Source organism: Corvus moneduloides, chromosome 2, assembly GCF_009650955.1.
Source record: "Corvus moneduloides isolate bCorMon1 chromosome 2, bCorMon1.pri, whole genome shotgun sequence".
Lineage (NCBI taxonomy): Eukaryota > Metazoa > Chordata > Aves > Passeriformes > Corvidae > Corvus > Corvus moneduloides.
Window position 1 is genome coordinate 16,100,687 of NC_045477.1, and position 23,842 is coordinate 16,124,528.

A 23,842-nucleotide genomic window follows, 5' to 3' on the forward strand; every position below is an offset into this window, starting at 1 on the left:
CAGTTATTTGTACTTAACTTCAAAGAACTTTACCTGTGCATTTCCTAAGGTAAATATTGGAGATACTTATTACAAACTTTCATATTCTGCTATAAAAGGCAGTTTGTAATATTTCATTTCATTCTTTTATGTTCCCACTTTCTTCAAGGGTACTTCTTGATGTTCCATTTCATCTGAACATAGAAGAGCTGTAATTTCAGATCAGTGACTATGCTTCAAGTTTCCTAGTTCATATAGCATAAGGTAAAAGAGTTCTTATGGATATACTTTGGTTAAAAATGTTAACATTTTAGATCCTAGACAATATGCAATTTTAGGATTAAAGAGCAAGTTAAAGATTTATCAGAATGTAGATACATACATATTTTCTTCAGTAGCATAGTGGTCTGAGGTGGCCCCAGGCCTTCTGATATCCACTATCAGTTCCTGATCATGTATCATGGTTTATCACCATCTCAAGTATAACTACAAGATATGAGATCATGCTGGAATCTCCTTAACCGCAGCATTCCTCTTTTAAAGGGAAAAAAAGGCCCTCTCTGGTGCTGATCTCTCCAGTTGCTGTGGCATGCCTGAAAGGGCAGCCAGCTTCCAGAGAACATAGGGCAAGGGAGGGATCAAGCCTCCTAAAACTTCTTTGTCTCCAGAGAAAACAGTTTTAAGAGATGTCATTCAATCTTAATACTTCACATATGGTGTCTCCAACAATATGATTCAGCTGAAAACATTAAAATTAGGAAGATAAAATTGGAGTTTAGAAATGTCCAGTTCAATAACAGTGTTTACAGTAGAAGCAAGCCACCTCTTTTATCCCTGTTTCTATACCCCAGTGTAGCTGTTGAGTAATTAAACCATGCCTAATTGTAAGCCTGTGAGGAGTCCCATTAGGTTCAAAGAGATTATTCATATGCTTAAGTACATTGCTGAATCAGTGCTGGAATGAAAATAGCTACATAATTACAGGATTATATGAACACAGAGTTGCAAATATGATGTTTAAAAGAGAAATTCTCATTTACAAGATGATAAGAACACTTAATTGCAGTTTAGAGATGGAATGAAATCCACAACCATAAATGATAATACAAAACATAGCATGTCTTTTAGAGTCACCCTGGCATCCATAACTTGGAAAGCTTCAGGTGACAACCCAAGCAGGTGTATGAACAACAGAGTGCTGCAAATTTTCACATCCAGTCTTTGTATGTATTCCCTTGCATACCTGTACATTTCCAAATAAAAGTATCTGCTTTTCAACATTCTTTGGTTTTTACTCTAACCCAACACTAATTTCACTGCACTGTAATATAAGGTCATAACTGAATCATTTCACAAACCATTCCCCTATCTCAGCTATAGGGTCAGAAATCTCTAGCAAACTACATTTTCTGGTTTTAGCTCATCTGTCACTGATTAAACCTGGCACGTATGCTCACACTCACAGATTTTAGGGGCTTATTATCCAGAGCTAAGTTCCAAATCTATCAGCAGTAGAAGGCAGCCCTGACTTGCAAGTAAGCACTATCCCATGTTGAAATGGTGGGTGACATGGGTGTCTCCCTCTTCCCACAGCACCCTTCTCTTAACAGCTTCCATTTTTTCTTCCTACAGAGAAGGACAAGTGAGCTTTCTCTGTTGCATATGGCAACACTGTGTGTTCAGACAAAACCTTCACAGAGACTGCTTTAGTCCTGCACAGCCTCCCTGAAGTGAGGCTAACCCAGGAAGTTGCCTGTTTGCAACTCAGAGCCTTCAGGGGTGGTCTGAAGATTAGAAAACCTTTGTGTGCCTGCATTCTGTTCCTTCTGGATTTCACATCCCTCAACTGTAATGGCAGAGAGGTTTCTCTCTCTCTTCTGCTTACAACCCAAAGGCAGCTTCTGGGGGGAAGTCTACAATTACACGTTGAAAGCGTGGGCCCAGCCTATGTCTTGAGTCATGTACCTGGCCACATGCTGCTCTCAGTCATAGCCAGTTAAGTTAGAGAGGCTGCAGCAATCTGAGTCTACAACTGACTTCAGCTGTGGTGTTGTGCACACCCAGCTTCCTCAGCTGGGGACAAGAGAGGAGGTCAGTAATGTCTAAAAACATTTATGAACCGGAAGCTGTGGCTGTATATAACAAGCTTGTAAGGCTCTGTTCCCATCACTGTTTCTTTTCTCTTTAATTCCTCACCACGGCATGACACTGACACCAGTCTATCACATACAGCAATTTTTCAAAGGGTTCACTTGTGGATGGGCCACTGCTCTGCTTTGCAGACCAATAAACCTTGTTAATCTATGTATGTATAAGGATAAAATAAGGTAGGCAAAGTCCACAAGAAAATCTAGTGCATCACAAAGAGGCGAAATACTCCTTTGTTTGGTTAGCATGCAGAACAAGTTTGGGATGGTTTTATGAGAACACCTGATGTGTGTTATTTGTTGTGTTCTTCAATTCTACTGAGTGGATATTCTGAAGGAACACAGGGCTATCAAAGCAGCCCACAACAGTGAACCTGTAACAACTTTGTAATAAAGGCTTAAACCCCACATCAATATGAAATCTACTTGTAGAAAATCTTGGTAGTGTTAAGATATATAATGCCTGACAAAATGGTTTCCCAAACATAGAAACTTGAAGAAATACTAACACAGATCACCAAGATCAGCTGAAGTCAAGACAACTGTTGTCTTTGATAGAACAGAAATACTCAAAGCTTGCTGACAGATACAGCATGTATCTGTTAGAAGAGCATAGTCGATTTTCCACCACTTAAACCAAAGTTCTAGAATGACAATAGGTGTTTCGGAAGACAAAACCAGTAGGTTTCAGAGGACAAACTTGGTATTGAGTGTTGTGCTTTCATAGTCCTTGTTACACCACCGTGACTTCAGTCCTTAGTATCCTCTGTTCCTGAGACAGAGAATCACATTCACCTCTGGAGTTTTTGGAGTTACAGACCCATGACCATACTGTGAGAATAAATCCCTGTGCTTGATATGCTGTCTTCCCCTCACTGAGTCATGTAAGAACAGATGACTGATTAGATGATGGGCACTTCCCTCTGCTCAAGAGTACTTGTTTTCAGGTATGTGAGAAAAGGTTTGTCAGGATTTCTTGGTGGATTGGAACTCCTGAGAAATCAGCTAAGTCTGAGAATCTGCATATAGGTGACTTTTTGCCATTTCTATCCCCCGACTTACCACCTTTTAAGGGCTCTAGGGTGTCAGTTTTCCTGGGAATAAATTGCCTATTATGCTTGGGGGCAAAAAAATCAAAGCCAGACTGGAGCAGCAGGAGTTTCTCAGCAGGGGAGGACTGTAGGGGACCACTCAGCACAGGCCTTCTTGCCGGAACCTCACAACAGCTCCATGAAACAGCCAGGAATTTCTCCAGGCACCCATGCGCACATACACAGAAATGTTACATTGTAAACTTGCGCCGGAACCAAGAAGTCTTAAAGCACAGAAGTCTTAACCTTCACAGAAACCAGACCTGGGGAGTTCAAAGAAAGGGATTTTCAAGTTTTAAAAAATCCCAAAGAAACACAGTGGCATCACCCTCACCTTGATTACAGGAATTAGTGCTGCTGCAGTTGGCAACAGAAACCAAATGGCATTTTCTGGTCGGTCAGGAAACAAGGAGAAACTTCTGAGATCACTCACACATAACCTCCACAGCTCAGTTTTAAAGTACCAAATAACAATTTCCTGCAGCCTGAGGCCTGCAAATACTGAAGAAAATTTTTTCAAAAAGAAAAATAGTTCATTTGAATTTGTTCAAGCAAGCAGTTTCTGCAAAAAACCCCCAAACAACAAAAACCTAATGCTTATGTTTCATGAGAAAAGAAGAAAACCACAATTTAATGGCTTCACTTATGAAGGAAGGGTAATTTTCACATTGTGAAGTACTCTTCTTAGGTGGGCTCTGATGTCAAATGTTTCCGTAGGCTAGTGTTCCTGTTCTGCTGCCCCAGAAACATTCATCCCAGTAAGAACCTCAGCAGCGTAGTATTTTAAAGGTGAAAGGTGAATTGCAAAGGGGTGTTTTTTTGGTTGGTTGGTTGGTCGATCGATTTGGGGATTTTTTGTTTTGAGAGGGTTTTGTGTGTGGGGTTTTTTTTTTTTCGTTTTGGGTTTTTTTGTTCTTAACTATTTTCTGAAAGTTAAAAATATATTCTTGGTCTTTATGCAGTAAGAAAACACACTCATTTAAGTTTTCATTATTTTTTCCTACTGCTTGCACTTTTTTTAGATTTAAGAATAATTGAAGTGGCAGGTTTAATAAAAATGGGCAAATTATGAACAAATGTCTCAAAGTTAAGCCAAGAATATGTACAAACACAATAGCCTTGCAATCTTTTGGTTTATTTCAGTAAACTTTGATTAAAAGCTTCTTACATAGTTTAGGTAATTGGTTAAAATAATTGTGGAACAGCTCTAGTTCCTTTGCAAAGTCAGATATATGGAAAGTAATTTCTATGACAAAAGTGTTAGCTGAAGGAAGAAAGGGAAATTCATCTCTTGAAATGTTCTTGCTCTAACTTGGAAATATCCTTGGTACATAATCCCACGATCAGATCTCAGTGACTTGATTACTGAACATCAAAGGTTCAACATAAATTACCTTCCTTCTTCATAAGAGTTAGGTTTTCTGCTCTAGGATTAGAAAAAGTTATTTTTAGAAACTAACAAAAAAATAAGGTTTGTGGAAGGTCTGGTATTTCCATTTTTAGTGAGCTTTCTTCAGCCTCTTGAGAATGAGCCTGCAGAACCCCAAATGACTGCAAAAGCATTTATCTGATTATCAGTGAAACCCTTCTAAGTTGGCAGTTACCTTGATTAGCAGTGGTGATACTTACAGTGATACTAATGTAATGTTAGTCATTATAGTACTTATAAATTTGTAGGCAGGGTGATTTTCTCCATTTTTATAAGTCTATTTTAGGAGAACATTAAAACCTTTATGAATTAAGACATGATGAAAAGTAAATAAAGCCCCTTATCGGGACTGGATACATTCTGTCTCCTTAATCATACTTCTGTTTCCAGTATATTGCCAGTATACATCTGTCGAAGATCAAGTCCTATGTCAGCAGATTGAAAACAGGCTCCAAAGCCAAGACAGACAGGTTGATCATTCAGGTTGTCTGAATTTGTGGTCTCTGGTGACTTTTCATCTCAACTTCAAGCAGTGGATTAACCCTAGTTGCTGCAGGATAGGGGCAGACCAGGTATCATCAACCAGCAACATCCCGGAGTGATATCACGGGGCAAGTGCAACCTGAGTATTTCTCAGGACGAATGGGTAATACTTGTGGCAAAGTTCCCCTCAGCAACATCTCAGCAGCCAGCAGCTCTCCCTCCAACAATTCACAGAGTCCATCTTTCCTTGTTTTTGACAAGCTATCAACATTGTATTATATTTGTCTGCCTGTCAGCATCTTTGGACTTACAGAAAAGATCTGAGCACATCCATTTAGGAGATAAATGGTGCATAAAATTCCATAAAATCTCCTATGAACACACACTGGGCCATGCAGCAGGTCCATCTGAGGAGCAGGTCAGAGCTTTGAAGGATCTTGGTATTCTAGGTGGAAACTGACCAACAAAGTTATTCCCTTCAATCTGCAAACCTCTGGGTGTCAGAGGAAGCCCAGGCTCTGCAGGGACAAGGGAAAGGCCTTGGCTTCTTGTAACTGTCTTTGACTGCACTTCAGGGACACTGTTAACATCCTTGTCTTGTGATATAAATTATAGGTAAAACAATGCAGTGTATGAACAGAGTAGAAATTACATACCCCTATAATACACTTCTGTTCCAGGTCAGCTATATGATGTGTTTTGAGCTGTCCTCCATAGCCCCCACCCCAAAGCCCAATTTGGGATTCTTTCTCTAAAACTTTCTTGAATCTCTCCTCATTTTTTTCTTCTATCAGGCCACAAGTTGAAGCAGCTTTGCTTATCAACAGAAAGTAATATTCCTCAATAATCCATTTTACTTTGGATTTCATTTAGGTTGGTCTTCCAACAGCTCCAAAGAGCTCAATCTTACAAGAGACTGCTCTGTCTCTCAAAATTTGAGTGAGGTCTGCTATGCCATCAAGCTTTCTTTCAAAATTACAGCATGATTTGTAGTTAAAATTTTTAATGACAACTATTTCTTAGGCATGGGAGAAATTATAGAATTGAAGAGATGAGCAAAGTTTTCCTGTCTGTTATGGTGACAGAAACTGCATAGGCTGAGCATTTCTATATCAGAATATTGTAAACTCCATACTGATTTACAATAGAGTAAATCATGATCATTATTTTTACTTAGAGCACCTATGGATTTTGGAAGCATTATGCCCCCGTACAGATAGACTATCAGTATATTGTGCAAGGAGCTAGAGTTTGTATGTGAAACATCTGACTCCAGGAAAGTTAGTGAAAGATTTGGAGCATTTTTTTGAATAGCCAAGGTGCCACCCCACTTTCCTGTTCCCATTATTATAGACTAGACAGAACCAGGCTAACTCCATACTCGTATTAATACAGGGCTGTGCTATGAAAGCATTACACAAATAGGGACATCCTGCAGAATTAGCCAGAAAGAGAAAATATTGTACTGAAGTGCCACAAAGTCCCTGAAGCAGCACTCAAAAAAGTTCAGTTGAGCCTGCAGAGCCTTTTTTGATGGCTGACTAGTACAGATTTCCAGAAATGTTAAGTCATGTATCCTCTTGGTTTCTCGGCTTTCCTCACAACCAGCTGTCAAGAACTCCCACCTCAGAAGAATACTGAGAAACTAAACTGATTTTATGTGCTGGTCACAGAACTGAAGGTATGTGTGCATGGCAAGTTAGTTCGTGTGAGCTGAAGATGAGCAACATGACTTTTTCCTCCATGAAAAGTGTCCAGCAGCTGCACTCAGCTTGTGTCAAGACCAATTCCACAGAGGCTGGGATTCCCTTTGTTGAAGCTTGTAGAGAGTTAATGGTTAAGCCAAGAAAGAATAACACTATTACGACTACATTACATCTTTTAACATACTCTTTTAGGAGGCTGAGTATACATATTTGAAGGAATTTTTTTCAGACCATTGAGTACAATGCCTTCCCAAAGAAAACATTCTCGGCTGTTTCCCTCTAGAAATAGCTGGTATCTGAGGTGACAAGAACAAGTTGCCTTGGATCAAGTTAAAGTTGAAACCAGTCCAACTAGACTAGTGAAAAGGCTATATATTCATGCCCATTCTGAGTTAAAGTGAATTTTTTTAACAACATAGTAGGTTAGCAGAAACATAGTAGGTTTAGCAGAAATGCTAAATGCAAAAGATTTCCTCGAATTTATAAAGTAGGTTTCCTGTGCAACACATTAGTTGTAAAGTCTATATAAAAATTATATGAACTTGTGCAAGTCTGTTTGGGATTTTGAGTCTTTTTTTTATATTATGGTATTTGGGAAAAAATCCAGGATAAGAAGGGTTAACACAATGATTAAATACTTCTTTCAGATGTTGTTTTACAGGATTCTTCCTTTCTTCAGCATTATGAGCACTGCTGGAAAAGCTGGATTATTATTTTGTTATTTTCCAGTCCCCTCAGTGTTTTCCGTTTTCCCCAGAATCGTATTATTTGCAATCAGGATCCATGAGAGAAACCCCTCAGTAAAGCTAACACTGAAAACATGCAGCTTTGGCTCCTGCAAGGCTTTCCACAGGCATCACTCCCTCCTGCTGAGCTCAGGAGGGAGACATAGTCAGTGGAAAGATTAACTTTCCGAGAGATTTTTTTTTTAAAAAAGGAATAAGGTAAGATATTGGCACACATTTTGTATCTGTTTTGGTTTACCAATTAAGATAAACCAAATAAAGGCTTATGGCACCATAAGCTTAAAACAAATAAATTAGCATTAAGAAAACTTGATCTGATTTCAACTGGGAAAGCATATCCATTGATACCACTGCATTTTATGCATGCAGATACAGACAGATCTCATCAGAGGCTGAAGCCATGCTGTGTCAAAGACTAAAATATTACTTTTATTAGATTTCAGGGATGTAGCAAAGGCAAGTTTTTCTGGGAAGTTATTTTATAACATCTTATAATGAAGGTTCCCTTTTCTGTGTTCCTATTAATATTGTTTTAGAAGGATTAAATCCTCTTAACTCAAATACTGAGCTATGCTGTGAGTTTGATGGCAGGCCTGGCTCCAAATGCTGTGGTTTTGTATCTCAGTGTGTTACGGTCATATTTGTAACTCTGGCTTTAGGATTTCACAGCATTGGCTTTATGCTGCCATTATTCAGAAGCTGGGGGTTTCTCGATGTCTGACAGCCACTTGAAAGTGAATTTGTAGTTGTTAATGCCTATTTCACTAGAACTGCTCCTCACGGTATTAGCAAAAGAGACAGCAACAAACGTGAGACACAGCATTCCCAGTAGCCCATGAAAGGGAAGGGACAGGGAGCTTTATAGGCTGTTATCAGCCATCCTGCATTTCCACTTGGCAGGACTTGGACACACACAGACAAATTCATTTGGATGTGGGGCAAAAGTCACTGAGAGCCAGACTGGCTTAAGATTCCCTGGAAGAACATAAAAATAAATTGGTGCCCTTGATTTATCCCTAAGACTTAGTCTGTTTTCCCCAAATATTTTCTGTATTTCAACACTTCCACATTATTCTCCGTACTGTTGTTTAGCCAGTCTCATTTACTACACTTTATCTTTTAGGGATGAATTGAAACCAACATCTCTGCTTCTTCCCCTGCCTATAAAATACAACCACAAACAAAAATATATATAAATAGTTATAACTGAGTTTTACCTATCACATCCTTTCTGTTCTGCAAAAAGACATTGCCATTGCCAAGTCTGGGGTAACCCTGTATTCAGTTTCTTCTATGATAAGAATTCATGCTTGTAAAATTTACCACAAAATCAATTTCGCTTCTTGCCAAAGGAATACACTCTGTGATACAATCTGGCTTTTATTTTAAGCTGTATTTCTTGTGTATATGGTATGAAGTAAACTTAAAGTGGAAGAGTGTAACTGGATGTAATGTTTCCGCTGAGCTGGTAGAGAGGCGAAAAAAGGCCTGCAGTAAGAAGCAAGGATTGACCAAGTCACTTTTATAAAGTCAAACAGATGATTATGAACAAGTTATTCTAGCTTGAAATTGTCCTTCTGTCTCTTTCTAGGCCATGTTTGGCTACTTGATGTTTGATTTTCACATACCACCAAGTGCATTATCTATATTTTGTGCCTTTTAACATCACCCACAAAGCCCATGTAGGACACCATGTAACACCAACACAAAAGAGAAGAGGAGATAATTCTGTTTCTCAAGAAAAGAATGTCTCAAAACAGTAGGAAATACACTTATATGCATGCAGACCCCCCTGAACCCACAGGCACATGTACCCGGAGCACCTGCTGAGGTCTAGGGTTGAATGCATGCCCCATTTGCACCCTATATCCATTATGTGCATTAGACTCCAGTGTAGATCCCTGAGAAGAGTCTAATGTGTTCATGAGGGCAAAAAGATCAACCCCTCTTTGCTCTGTCCCCACAACCCCTCATTTTCCTTGAGAAAAACTGCAGAGTACAGCTGTACCACATATTGACATAGTTCTAAATTGTCTCTAGTTAAAAATATATTAACACATCAAAGTCAGAGAATGTTCTCCTACTGTCACCTCCCCCAAAAAAGGTTGATCAAAATAAAATAAGAAAAGCTCATAATGCTGGAGTGGCAGAAGCAGACTTTTGCAGACAATAAGAATATGTCAAGTGAATTAATATGAAATATAAGTAGATTTAATGTAGCACTGTGCTACACATAATGAAATATAAGGCAAATCAGCCATTAACTAGCCATATTCCATCATTGCCATATTCCATCATTACTGATGAGCATCTAGAATCAGACAAAGCCTGGGTTAGTGACTCAACGGTTTATCAAAATAAGCATCACCTATGCCATGCTCAATTTCTGCCCTGTTCATTGAAAACTTCAACTCAGAATTTCTTTTTTTAGAAAGGACAGGTCAGAGGTGAGGTGACAGAGCAACTAGAATGTACCAAGCTCTACCCAGGGACAGAAAAATGAGTTGAGAATTAGTGCACAGGCTAATATGGGGCACATTCTTGTTGATGTTTACTATCACCTGATCAGATGGACAAAGTTGATGAAGCTTTCTATGGGCAACTGGAAACAGCCTCAGAGTAACAGGCCCTGGTTCTCCTGGGGGACTTCAACCATCCTGATATTTGCTGGAGGGACAGCATGTCCCAGCACACACACAGGGAATTCCTGCAGATTACTGAAGATAACTTTTTCATGCAAGTGGTAGCAGAGCTAACAAGGAAAGGTATGTTGCTGGACCTTGTGCTAACACACTAGGAAGGACTGGTTGAAGACATGAAGGTTGGAAGCCAGCCATGAGATTGTGGAGCTCAGGATCCTGCGTGGAGGAAGCAAAGCAGTAAGCAGGACTAAATTTCTGGAGAACCAACTTCAGCCTCTCCAGGGCCCTGCTTAGAGTACTCCCATGGGATAGGGCCCTAGAAGAGAAGGGAGTCCAAGAATCGGTCCTTATTTAAGCAACACTTCCTTTGAGTTCAAAACCAGTGTATCCCCATGATGAAGAAATCAGGCAAAGAGCACAGGGACACCTGCGTGAATGAGCAGGAAGCTGCTACTAAATCTCAAATGCAAGAAAGAAATTTATGGGCTGTGGAAAAAGAGACAGACCACATGGGAGGACTATAAGAACATCATTAGAGTATGCAAAGATGTGACAAGGAAGGCCAAGGCCCACTTGGAATCAAGTCTGGCAAAGCACATCAAGGACAAGAAGGGCTTCTACAAGTATATCAGCAGCAAAAGGAAGAGTAGGGAAAATGAGAGGCCGCTGCTGAATCAGATGGGTGTCCTGGTAGTAGAAAACACAAAGAAGGCAGAATTACAGAATGCCTTCTGTGCCTCAATCTTCACTGCTGAGGATGGCTCTTGGGAGCCACAGACCTCAGAGGTAAGAGCAGGCCAGAGAAAGAAAGACTCCCCTCTGGTTGTAGAGGGTTTGTTTAGAGATTGCCTAAGCAGACTAAACACCATGGGCCTTGATGGGATGCACCCATGGGTGCTGAGGGAGCTGGCAGATGTTGTTGCTCTGCTGCTCTCCATCATCTTTGAAAAATCATACAGAACAGGAGAGGTGCCTGATGATCAGAGCAAGGCAAATATCACTCCCGTCTTCAAAAAAGAGGAAGAAGATCCGGAAAACTACCACCCAGTCGGCCTTTCCACTATCCTTGGAAAGGTGAGGGATGGAGGGTCATTCTAGAGGTCACCAACAAGCATGTAGACGAAAAGGTCATCAAGAGTAGTCATCATGGATTCACCAAGGGGAAATCATGCCTGACCAGTCTAATAGCCTTCTATGATGGCATGGCAGGATGGTCAACAAGGGGAGAGCAGTGGATGTTGGCTGCTGTCTTGGTTTTAGTCACCCCAGGACAGCAACTTGACTTCAGCAAGGCTTTTGACATTGTCTCCCATAATATCCTCGTAGGTAAGCTCAGGAAATGCGGGTTGGATGAAGGGACAATGAGGTGTATCAAGAACTGGCTGAATGGCAGAGCTCAGAGGGTTGTGATCAGCAGAGCAGAATCCAGTTGGAGGACTGTAGTTAGTGGTGTTCCCCAGGGGTCAGTATTGGGTTCAGTCTTATTCAACTTGTTCATCAACATCCTGGAGGAAGGGATAGAATATTCCCTCAGCAAGTTTGCTGATGATACAAAACTGGGGAGAGTGGCTGATATACCTGAACACTGTGCTGTCATGCAGGGGAATCTTGATAGGCTGGAGAGCTGGGCAGAGAGAAACCAAATAAGGTTCAACAAGTTCAGTGTAGGGTCCTGCACTGGGGAGGGACAACTTCCAGTACCATCACAGGCTGGGGCTGACCTGCTAGAGACCAGTTCTGCTAAGAATGACTTCAGAGTATTTGTGGGTGACAAGTTGACCATAAGCCAGCAGTGCCCTTATAGTAAGGAGGGCCAAAGGTATCCTGGGCTACATCAAGAAGAGTGTGGCCAGCAGGTCAACAGAGGTGATCGTCCCCCTCTACTTGGCCCAAGTGAGGCCACATCTGGTGTGTTGTGTCCAGTTCTGGGCTACTCAACACCAGAAAGACAAGGAGATACTGGAGACAGTCCAGCAGATGCCATGAAGATGATGAGGAGTCTCAAGCATCTCTCTTATGAGCAGAGACTGCAGGAGCTGGGCCTGTTCAGTCTGGGGAAGACTGAGAGGGGATCTCATTAATGTATATAAATATCTCAAAGGTGGGTGCCAAGAGGTTGGTGCCAGACTCCTTTCAGTGGTGACCAGCAACAGGATGAGGAGCAGTGGCCATAAACTAAAGCACAAGAAGTTTCACCTCAACATGAGGAAGAACTTCTTTCCATGGAGGGTGGCAGAGCACTGGAACAGGCTACCCAGGGAGGTTGTGGACTCTATCTCCAGAGACATTCCAAACCCACCTGGACATGTTCTTGTGTTACCTGTTTGAGGAGGCCTTGCTTCAATTGAATACCAGTTGACACAAAGGTATGTCCTATTTGCCTTCAAGGCAATGCTGCCAAATACACTGATGGTTCTTGTACTACCCTTTTCTTTCATATTAATGGGCAAGCCTCACTGTGGGAACAGCAGTTCTTCCTCTATAGAAAAAGTGAAAAAAATTATTATCCACTCCTTTTCTACCTGAATTAATATGTTACTGCCTTCAGAATGATAAGGTTGAAGGATTAAACCCAAGAAATGGTTGTTCCTCTTGATTTAGTACATTTCAGAAACATCAGAATGGCGCCCATCACACAACAACTGGCTTCCTCAAACATTGCAGATCCAAAATCTTTACACTAGCTTCTGGCTGATCACAAGAATAATAAAGGGAAGAGGCAAGAGTTCCCTCCCTGCTGCTGTTAATAAACATAATATTAAACATATATATCTTTGGAGACCTGTTCATGTTTCATCCTTGAAACCCAAAAAACAATGCTATTTTCTATGGAGACATTAGGCATTGAGGAAATGTAAAGTGCCAGGAAATTAATGCAGAGTTTATTTTAATAGATTTATTGTTACCTGGAGACACAGTCTAAGCAAACATTTCCTTCAGCAATAAAGTCAATAGCAGCCTTTCCTGCTGCTGAAAAGACTGCTTTTGTGACATCTCTGTGGACAGTTTCTTGCTCCGCATTAGTTTGTTGAACTGACACTCACACAAGAACAGAGGAAACTGACGGTTTTAATTTTAATCTACACACTCTAAAGAGATGAGCAATTTCCTCACAAATTCATGGCATAATTAAGAGGCTATATCAAACAAAACGTGATTACCAGACAGGGAGCCTAACTGCCCAGCATTTCAGAGACCCAGCAGGCAGAAGCTGCAGTGGCTGGCCCCTATTGAGGCACACAGCTCTCTGATGTAGACTGGGAAGTGTTTGCATGGGGGCACGGGCCTGAAGCTCTGCAGAGCTTGGTGGAGTTTTGCCACCTGCTAGATATTTACTCACAAAAAGTGAAGTATGAGTATATTAAGAATGTTCAAGGGCAATGAGAAACATTTGAATTAGGAAGTCTTCTTGCCACGTGTTTTGTGAAATAACCTCTGACTTTGTTCCAAAGTTGTCTCTCCCCTCCCTCTGATTTCCTCTCATTTTTGTCAGTAGCACTATTTACATCAGAAATGCCTAAGCATGAAAAAAATAAAATCACTGAACTTTTCCTTCCCCATGCTTGCTGGGGAGGGAGCACAACTCATTCTACCTGCTGGGTCTTACAGGCTGTGGAGTGTGTTGGCAAGTGATTCACCTCCCAGCTAAAGGGATTTTTCTGTCCATTTGAATTATTATGCTGCCGTAATGGCAAATCATTTAATTCTGTGCCTTCCCTTCCCTCCTCCAGGATTTTTACACACATTCCCAAAAGCACATATCTTCGTGTAAATACATGCTTACATACAAACTGATCTTGTTGCTGTGGCACTAAAGCAAAAAGTTTCTGTTCTGTATCAGAAAACAAAATCCAGCAAGCAGTTATAGGCCAAAAGCTAAATTAATGTGTTGCTATGACACTGTGTAAATAAGAGTCTTAATAGGTACCACAGCCAAAGTGTGTGTGGCTGAAAGACTCCAGAAACACAAGTATGGGCCTGCAGGGTATGACCGGTGTCACTGCTCCAGCAAACAGTCAGGTTTAAAAACCATTTCTTGCCATTTTGAAACAGGAACTGGAAACTTAATAGCTTCACCAGTCTGGAGTTCTTGTAGTTATAGAGGTGTCAAAGAACCACCACAATTTATAGATACCTGCATGAACACCCACATACCTACAACCAATTTCATTGCTGTCACAACAGTAGATTGCAGTGGATAACCAGAGCTACAGGGAATAGTAGGAATGATTCTTGAAGCTGCCATAACTCCTTATGGTTTAAAGCTTTTTTTTTATCACATACTTGATGAAACCTTTTTCTCTGCACTGAAACAGCCAAGAGATTTACATTGCTTTTCTTATCTTTTACTTCAAATTTCAAGAGCTGCAGATCTCTTAACAAGGCACAGTCCCCAGTAACAGGGAGAGACCAGGGGAATACTCCTCTGGTCTAACTGGCATTATAGGTATAAATCCGTAACAAAACCACAAATATCCACGATCATTTGAGAACTCTCAGCCTAACCTACCTGCAACTTCAGAAGATGTGTGGCTCCACCAGTCCTGCATCATCTTCTAGCCCCAAACTGCCCTTTGAAGGAGCCAAAAGCTGAAATCACATGAGGACTTAAAACAACTGAAACACACCCCCTGTGTTTAGAGTACACATTTTATCTAGGATCCATCTGCAGGCAATGAAGAAAGCAAGGTGTCTTCAGCAGGTCACTCATCTAATTTATCAGCTCTCTAACAGCCTGTAATGGGTAGTTTTTCCTTTAGGAGCTATTTCAGGTCACCTAAACAAAACATATTTTAAAAGAGATGTGCCAATACCTTCTATTGGTATGATGGTCAGTAAATTTCGTATTTATCTGCCTGGAAGATAATAACAACAACAACAACAACAAAACGAATTTTAAAAAGCAGAATAAAAAAGTCCAAGTAAAAAAATCCCAAACCCTGAAAAGTCAGGTCCTACTTCCGGTTCAGATAATCTTTTTTTTTTGTAGGCAGTACTGTTCTCTTTCAAGCAAAGTATTTAAGTCACTGACAGCATAGGCTGTCAGACATCTGATACACATAATCACTCCTATGGCCTGGTTTCTCTTTTCATCAATATAGTTTAGGAAACATGACAGATGTAGCTTTTATTTGTTTTCTTGTTTGTTTTCATGGCATCAGGGTGAGTTGCTGCCTGCATGAAGATAATTTCAGTGGCCTTAAAAAAAACACATGCAAGAGCAAGGTCTCAAATTGAGAGTGGCCTGAACAAAAGGCAGAAACCAATTATTCTGCTACCAAGTATCAAATTATATTTTTGGTATCATGCATCCCTGGATACCTAAACATCAAATTTTGTGGAGAATTTCAAAGAAATTAAACAAAAATATTTATTTGCTCAGTGCAGAAATATAGATATAGAGATATAGAGATAGATAGATGTGGAGGACGAGGGAAGATGCGGACAATCAATATGATTGTTAAGCAAGCTTTGTTTATTAGTGATTCTGCGATTACATTTATAGCTGGCTTTATTAGCTAATCATAGTTGTCCTTAGTTGATTGGATAATTCTTAAAAGTTACATTTTCTTAGCTCTGCCCAGCTGTGGTTAGGGCTGTAACTCATATCCTTGTCTCGCTTGACCACAAGATCCTATCTTTGTCTAGCAGGCAGGCTCACGGTCATGTTGACCTTGCTCATTCTTGTGGTTAGCTGCTGAGCTTTAAGTTTCATGTCCTCTTTCTTGCAGCCATCCTTCCACAATTCCTGTTTTCTCTTTTTGCACAAGCAGGACATTGTTTGTGATCTTTGTTACTTGGCGAATAATGCAAGAATAAGCTATCCGGATAATAAGCAGCATGGCAAAAATTATACTGAGCCAGCGAAAAGCTTCTGTTAAAATGGTTCGCATCCAAGGGGAAAGATTACCAAAGAGGCTAGCAAGCCGTTGATCAAAGGGCTTGCTTTCTACAGTAAGCTTCTGAGTATGCTCTCGCAGCCATTGCAGCTGCTTATGGATGGAAGTGCTGTGATCAGATAGATTAAAGCGGCACATTCCTTCAAATTCTTGGCAGCCATGGCCTTGTGCTAGCAATAAGAAGTCAATGGCTGCACAATTTTGCAGCAGTGCATGGCGCAGGCTATCTACATCTGTAGCGAGTTCTCTCAACACGTCTGAAGTGACATTTGCTTGCTTGCCTGCCCAGCATGCGAGCTTCTTAAGCTGGGTGAGGGCGTGTGCTGACGCGACTCCTGGGGCTAGGAGAGAGGCAAAAAAGACAGCAGGGGGTTCCCATAATTCCACATTGTCTCTGCAATCGGGGCCTAACTGACAAATGCTCCGTCGTGATCGTTTGTGCGTGATGTTTAGGATTTGCTGGATGCTAGGGGCAAACATTGTTAGCTTCCCAAAATAACACGGCCCTCCCATCGGCTTAGAAGGCACTCCTGGCCATGCTCTATCTCTGCAAATAAGGAAGGTTCCCGAGGGTAATGCCCTAGGTTTTTGTGGAGAGTCATTAACTGGCCACACTGAGCCATTGCAGTAGGCTGTGCCATTGGAGTACCATGAGGTGGTCGGGCTCAGCCATGTGCTAACATTGATCGGCTGTTGGGGCTTTAAACTGCCGTTATAGCCATAGTATCCAAACATAAGGCAATAGGGACCAGGCTGGGAGCCTAAGAGATCTAGCTCTTGCGGTTTGAGCGTAGATGTATTAAGGCCTAGGGCGGTATTTTGTGCTTGGGCGGCTAAAGGGTTCTGCTTAATTTGAAGGGTCTTGCAGATGCCGAGTGTTGTGCTACTGCTCGTCACAACACAAAAGGCCGAGAACGCGGCTTCTGGCTCTTGATATTTAGAGGTGTAGCTTTTGAAGCTACTGGCCTTTGTCAATGGGACTCCGATAAGGCAGGTACGGAGGGGATCGGAAGGCGTGGCTAGTGATAAGCAGAAGGACTCTTGGCCTGTCTGGTTAGCCCAGGTGACCCACATGTGCTCTTGGTGGTCTATGTGGTGCACAGCTGTTTTGGTGGTCCACCAGAGGGACCACAACAAAGCGACAGCAAATGCGGTCCCAATCTTCATCTTCGACCTCCCACAACTGAGGGATTTTAAGCCCTACTTTGCAGCGGTGGCCAAGTATCTGAGTGGCCTCGTGGGCTGCCAGCCGTGCTACAGCTCGCCAAAGGTTCCAAGCTAGGACCCAATTGGTTCTTTGACTTACGTCTTCTATAAGGCTGAACGCTATGTCAGGAGGGTACCCAGTCCAGCTAGCCAAGCCTCGTGCCCAGGATCTTTGGACCCAATTGCTATAGCAATTGTGACACCATCGAGATCACAAGCACTCCTGGAATACCCACACTTTTCATTTGCAGCCCCCACAGCTGATTTTGACCCAGGCACGGCACCTAGCTTGGCCGCAATGGAGACAGGTCTGGGTTTGTATTCCTTGCCACCCCTGCCTGTTCACCCAGCTTATCAAAGTCCGCAGCTCTCATTTGCTGGTCCAGGGGAGAGGTCGCCTTAGCAGATTTTCGATGAGTCGTAAAGGGTTGTCAACTGCTAAATGAAGGCGAAGCAGGTGTCTGTCTCTGGTTTCGCGGAAACTCTCTGTCATCTGCTAGAGCAGGTCGGGTCCAACGGCTCGGTACCCACAACGGACCTGTGGGAGTAAGCACACACATGTGACCTCTCCCTATATATTGTACTTCTGCTGGCCCTTCCCAATGTCCGGTTCGGGTGTTCCGATATAAGACTTTCATGGACGGTGTCTTTGGTTTGGCTTCTGATTCCTTAAAATGTGTTATGGCGGCCGGAACATCTCTGTCTCCTGTAATACAAAGGTAGTTCAGCACAAAGAGCGTTTTCACTAGTCGTTCTTGGGGGTCCTTGACTTCATGGTGCTTTTCTAGGTATTGCTTTAGTGTCTGGTGCGCTCACTCGACGATGGCCTGTCCTGTTGGGGAGTGCGGAATTCCCAGAACATGCTGTACGCTCCACTTCTGGCAGAACCATCTCATGCTCGTGCTGGTGTAGGCAGGGCCGTTGTCTGTTTTCACTTGCTTTGGCACTCCCGTGACGGCAAAGCAAACTGTGAGATGTCTAGCTACGTGTAGCGCCTTCTCACTTGATTGTGCTGTAGCCCAGACAAAATGGCTAAAGGTGTCTATGGCGACATGCACATATTGTAATTTACCAAAAGCAGGGACATGGGTCACATCCATCTGCCAGAGGCTATTGGGACCTGTTCCGCGGGGGTTGACTCCGATTCCTAGGCCTAGTCCACGATGACCGCATGTGGGGCAGGCTCGCACAATACTTCTCGCGTCTTCCATTGTAATGCGGAACTGCCGATGCAAACCTTTGGCATTCTGGTGGAATGTCTCATGGGCTTATCGTGCGAGCTGAAATTGATCGAGGGGCACGGCGATGGCGGTCACTAGTCGATCTGCAAGGGCATTGCCTTCTCCTAGGCCTTCGTTCCACTTGTGACTGCGGATGTGGAGTACTGCGTAGGCTTCTTCTCGCTGCTGTACTGCTTGTCTTAGCTGGCACATTCGGGTAAACGACCTTTTATTGGACACTTCTTTAATACGAGCGGTTTCGCTGTGCCACGCCCGCCATGTACAGGGAGTCTGTAATGATGTTGATGTGGTCTTTCAGCCAGTTGCTGAGTGCCCAAACAACAGCGGCCAGTTCCAGTGTCTGCAAGGAATCATCCGGGTCTGCTGGCAGGACATGTTGGCACCACTGCTTGCCATCGTGCCATACAGCGGCGGCTCTCATCGATCTTCTTCCTGCATCAGTAAACACTGTCGTGGCATCTCGCAAGGGTTGTAGCGAGTGCTTTGGCTTAGGCATCCAAGTGTGTAACTGCATCCACTGTAGCATAGGCACTTTAACTGGCTGGGTATCAACTGGAGTCCCTTCTGTGAGCAGGCTGGCGCGGAGGGCATTGGAATATTGTAGATACCAATCTAGTACGTCTTTCTTTATGGGGACATAAATGGTGTTGGGTTCTCGGCCCGTTACTTGAAGTGCTCGGTCTCGCCCTTTTCGGATTAGCTCGGCCAGATTTTCAATTTGCTCTTGCAGTGTTGTCTTTGGCTGCAAGGTCGAAAAGAGCCATTCTAGGACTCATGGCTCCCCCGTTTTCTTTTCTTGTGTGTGAGTGGCGGCGAGCTGCTCTGGACTGGTAAGGATTGTAAGGTCTATAGGTGCTGTGAGGTCCCGACGCGCTACTGCGCGCTGTGTGACTAGGTCACTTATTTGTTGAATTTGTGCTTCTTGTTGAGGCGTCAGGTGCACTGGAGCTGCTGGGTCAACACCTTTGAGTAGGGGGCGCAGGCAGTTAAGGTCGTCGTTGGACAGGCCAACGACTGGTCGCAGCCACTGCAGATCTCCGAGCAGGCGTCGCGCATCGTGGAGTGTGCGCACTTTTGTCTGCAGCGCAAGTTTTTGAGGTCGAATGTGCGATTGTGTGATCTCCCAGCCAAGGTATTTCCAAGCAGGAGTGCGTTGAATTTTTTATGGTGCCACTGTTAGGCCATGCAGTTTCAGTTGCTTTACCAGCTCATGCTCTTGTGCTGGGGTGAAGGGCTCTGGCTGAGCTAGCAGGATATCATCCATGTAATGATAAATGATTGTTTGTGTCCACCTTTGCCGAAGGGGTTGCAAAGCAGCGTCTACAAAGAGCTGGCACAGGGTGGGAGAGTTACGCATGCCTTGCGGCAGCACAACCCACTCAAAGCATTGTGCGGGGCTTTGTTTATTAATTGATGGTAAGGTAAAGGCAAATCTCGGCGTGTCTGCAGGGTGCAGGCAGATGGTGAAAAAGCAGTCCTTTAGGTCTATGATCAGCAGGGGCCAACCCTCGGGTAGCATTGCTGGTTTGGGCAGCCCTGGCTGTAGTGCTCCCATTGCTTGCATCTGGGCGTTCACGGCCCTCAGGTCATGTAGTAGTTGGTACTTGCCAGATTTCTTCTTGATTATGAATATGGGCGTATTCCAGGGACTGGTAGATGGCCGGACATGACCTTGGTTTAGCTGCTCTTGCACCAGGGAGTGTGCTTGGACAAGACTTTCCTCTTTTAGCGGCCACTGCTCAATCCATATGGGATCATCACTGAGCCACATGAGTGGAATGGGGAAAGTCCATGCAATGGCTGCTATTGAAAAGCCATTTCTATAGTGAGTACTGCTCTGATTTGGCTGAGTACATCACGTCTGATCAAGGCGGACACGCCCTTTGGCAATGGCATAATGGTGACTGCAAGGGTTAGCTGGCGGCCATCAAGCGCTATTTGGACGGGGGCACTCCGTTGTACTGCTGATGCTCCCCCTACCCCTTTTACTGCTACGGCTGCGTTTTGAAGGGGCCAATGTGGCGGCCATTCTTGGTGGGAGATGATGGTGATGTCGGCTCCAGAGTCTAGGAGGGCTCTCAGGTGAATTCCTTCTGGGCCATGGCTGAGCGTAATGCGGACTACTGGTCGAGCGTTCATAGGTACTGTCAAGAGCGCCAGGCCTCCTGTTGATCCGAATCCTCGGTTGCCTCTGGGCTCTAGGGCGCGGCTATTCGCATCTTGGATGAGGTGCGGCAGGGGAACTAGTTGAGCTATCTTGCTGCTGGCAGGTATAATCAATGGAGGGAACTGTGTTTGAACCATGATTTTAATTTCCCCCGTGTAGTCGGCGTCAATGAGTCCAGGAATAACGAGGAGGCCCTTTAGAGCTGCTGAGGAGCGGCCTATTAGTAGTGCTCCATAGGTTTGTGCATTGTGCTTTAGAGGGCCACACACCCCCGTGGGTGCGCATATGACTTCTTTGTTTGCAAGGACAATGTCTACTGTGGTTGCCAAGTCCAAGCCGAGGCTTCCTGAGGTGCTGGCATGGAGGCGACCGGCTGGCTGGAGTGGTTGGGGTGGGGTGCTGATGCTATTGCGGGAGCCACTGTTGGTGTCATCGTGCCGCGGCTCCGAGCGCTCGGCTTCCTGTTTCCCTGTCTGCGTCGGCATGCTGAGGTGCTGTGGTTGTCCATCTGGCATCTCTGACACCAAACTTCTGAGGCGGTGCACTCTCAGCGAATGTGTCCCTGCTGTCCGCAGCGGAAGCATCGAGGACATGTGGGGCCTCTCAGCACTGCCGCTGGCTTGGCCTGCAGGGGGGCTAGGGCGGCCAGTACTTGTCTCTGGTTTTCTTTGATACTGCGCCCTACCTCTCTTACTGCCTCTACGAGCATGGCACGCTCTCCTACAGGGACCCTGCTCATTCTTTCTAGCATTTCTTCTACTGTGGCGTTCCCTGGCAGAGTTACTAAAATAGCTCGGGTGCTGGAGTTTGCGTTTTCCATGGCGCATTGCCTTAACAAGGCACCTTTCATCCATTCTTGCACATCAGATCTGTTAATGGTGTCTGCAACTCGATCAATGAATGATACAAAGGTCTCATTTCTACCTTGCTTTATTCCCATGTACGAGGGGGTCGGCGGGGCAGTCCTGACCCGACTTAGGGCAGCCCTAGCTAGTCGCATGGCTTCTCGCAGTAATTCTGGTCCTAGCCGAGCTTGTTCCTCTATGGAGGCATACATCCCTACTCCTGTGTACTGGTCTGCTGTGAATCTGGCTAGAGGATCGCCGGCGGGTCTGGGGAGATGGGCCGCAGTGTTGCATAGTGTTCCAATGCGACTGCCATAGCATTAATTGGGATTGGGTTAGAATCATTTTCATAATGGTCTTAATGTCTTCTTGCAGTAAAATGCCAGTTCCCCAAATATAATTTAGCATCTGTTTTGCTGGCTCTCTGTGGATGCCAGACTCAGCGACAGTACTGCGGAGCTGGGATAGCAATTTCCAATCCAGAGGGCTGTATGTGGCCGTGACATTTCCCTGATTGTCTTGGCCATATACCACAGGGAATGCCCAGCCATCCTCAAGCTCCTTTAAAATAGTGCTGTCGCTGGCTTGTAATGCTTCGCTTTTTATATGGTCCCAGTCTACCCCTTTTTGTGTTTGTGAGGCTCATTGGGGTGTGGTTGTCTCAGGGGATCTGTTTTTGAATGTGCTTCTTCTGCCGGCGGGGCAGAGGGCTCTGCTGTTTGGGTTGATGACGTGCTCTCTGCCGCTGCATTGCTAGCTCAAGCAGCGACTGAGATTGTTCAAGTGGCTGGGGGTTTGGAGACATTATCACTCCCTAGGACTAACTGCCCTGGTTTTATTTCTGGCTCGCCTGTGCTCGAACGTGGGACCGTCCCCCCGTTTTTCAAGTAGGAATTGGCTACCGCGGCTAGGTTTTGCTCAATATGATGCTGCTTTAGACTATCAATGACTGCTCGCCATGGTTTCATAACCCTTTTTGCGGCTTTGTTGTCGTCTATCACTTGCTCCCACAGCTAGTCTCCATACCGCCTCCACTCTGCCACATCAAACACAGTATTAGGGTCCTTGAAAAACCCCTGCGCGTTTCTGTACGCGAGTAACCCTGGCAGGTCCTTTTTTAAATCGAGGTCCTGAACTCTATGCTTTTCTAAAAAGCAAGTGAGTAAATCAAGAGCTGCCTGTCTTTCCATCTTTCAGCCTGTTAGTACGGGCGCCCGTTGCAGCCTTTCCCCTGCAGGCAACTCACCGTGCGGCGGACACTCCGTTATTGGGTTGGTCCAGGCGCGGGAACAGGAAGCGCCAGCGCTGCGGTTCCTTTTGCCTCCCGGTCGCTGCTTACCGGGGCTTTCTCACTCATCCTCTTGTCGTGCTGTCCTTGTATCACGTCGGCGTCACCATTTGCGGAAGACGAGGGAAGATGCGGACAATCAATATGATTGTTAAGCAAGCTTCATTTATTAGTGATTCTGCGATTACATTTATAGCCGGCTTTATTAGCTAATCATAGTTGTCCTTAGTTGATTGGATAATTCTTAAAAGTTACATTTTCTTAGCTCTGCCCAGCTGTGGTTAGGGCTGTAACTCATATCCTTGTCTCGCTTGACCACAAGATCCTATCTTTGTCTAGCAGGCAGGCTCACGGTCATGTTGACCTTGCTCATTCTTGTGGTTAGCTGCTGAGCTTTAAGTTTCATGTCCTCTTTCTTGCAGCCATCCTTCCACAGATAGATAGATAGATAGATAGATAAATAGATAGATGGCAGGGCTGTGCCTCATGAGAGTCCAACATCTGCAACAGGAGCAAGGAAGCTCTTGGAGGAGCATCTGATAACTGAGCAGTGAGATTTCTCCTGAGGAAGATGAGGATCCAGTTGTGCAAATGGTAGAGAGCTGTATGCTGGGGAAACAGGAGGTACTTCACACCCTGTGATTCAGACTGGCACTACCCAAAATCTTCATCAGCATTCCGACATTCAGGGTTGGCCACAACAGATGGGAAGCCAGCAAAAAACCACCACAGACACTGTCTGTAGTCAGAGATCTCAAATAAGATAAAGAAAATTAAATTTTTAATTAAATCTGTGTCTGGATCGAAGAAAGATTCACATGTTTCTCTTCAATATTTTATAGAAGTGCTCATATCTGAAGAGCCCTTTGGGTTGTTTGACGACTTTTCATGAATCTTTCTATAGCTTCTCCTGTTAAACATTAATAATCCCAACTCTAGCTACATGTGAGCACAAGAATACAAACCAAAGCT

At 43.9% G+C, this 23,842-nt stretch overlaps 1 protein-coding gene across 1 annotated transcript; it reads right to left on the reverse strand.

Annotated features, from left to right (window-relative positions):
* Positions 1–15,678: 15,678 nt before the first annotated feature.
* LOC116438666 lies at positions 15,679–23,604 on the reverse strand. The gene is made up of 2 exons (XM_032097665.1): positions 22,829–23,604; positions 15,679–17,867 (listed from the first exon to the last, which is right to left on the reverse strand). Exon 2 carries the CDS (start codon positions 17,288–17,290, stop codon positions 15,929–15,931), a length of 1,362 nt encoding a protein of 453 aa, XP_031953556.1. The 5' UTR covers positions 17,291–17,867; positions 22,829–23,604; the 3' UTR covers positions 15,679–15,928.
* Between the last annotated feature and the right edge of the window lie 238 nt (positions 23,605–23,842).

Excerpts from the sequence above, each read along its gene's own strand:
- LOC116438666 (XM_032097665.1), bottom strand. The coding sequence starts at position 17,290 with ATGAAGATTGGGACCGCATTTGCTGTCGCTTTGTTGTGGTCCCTCTGG.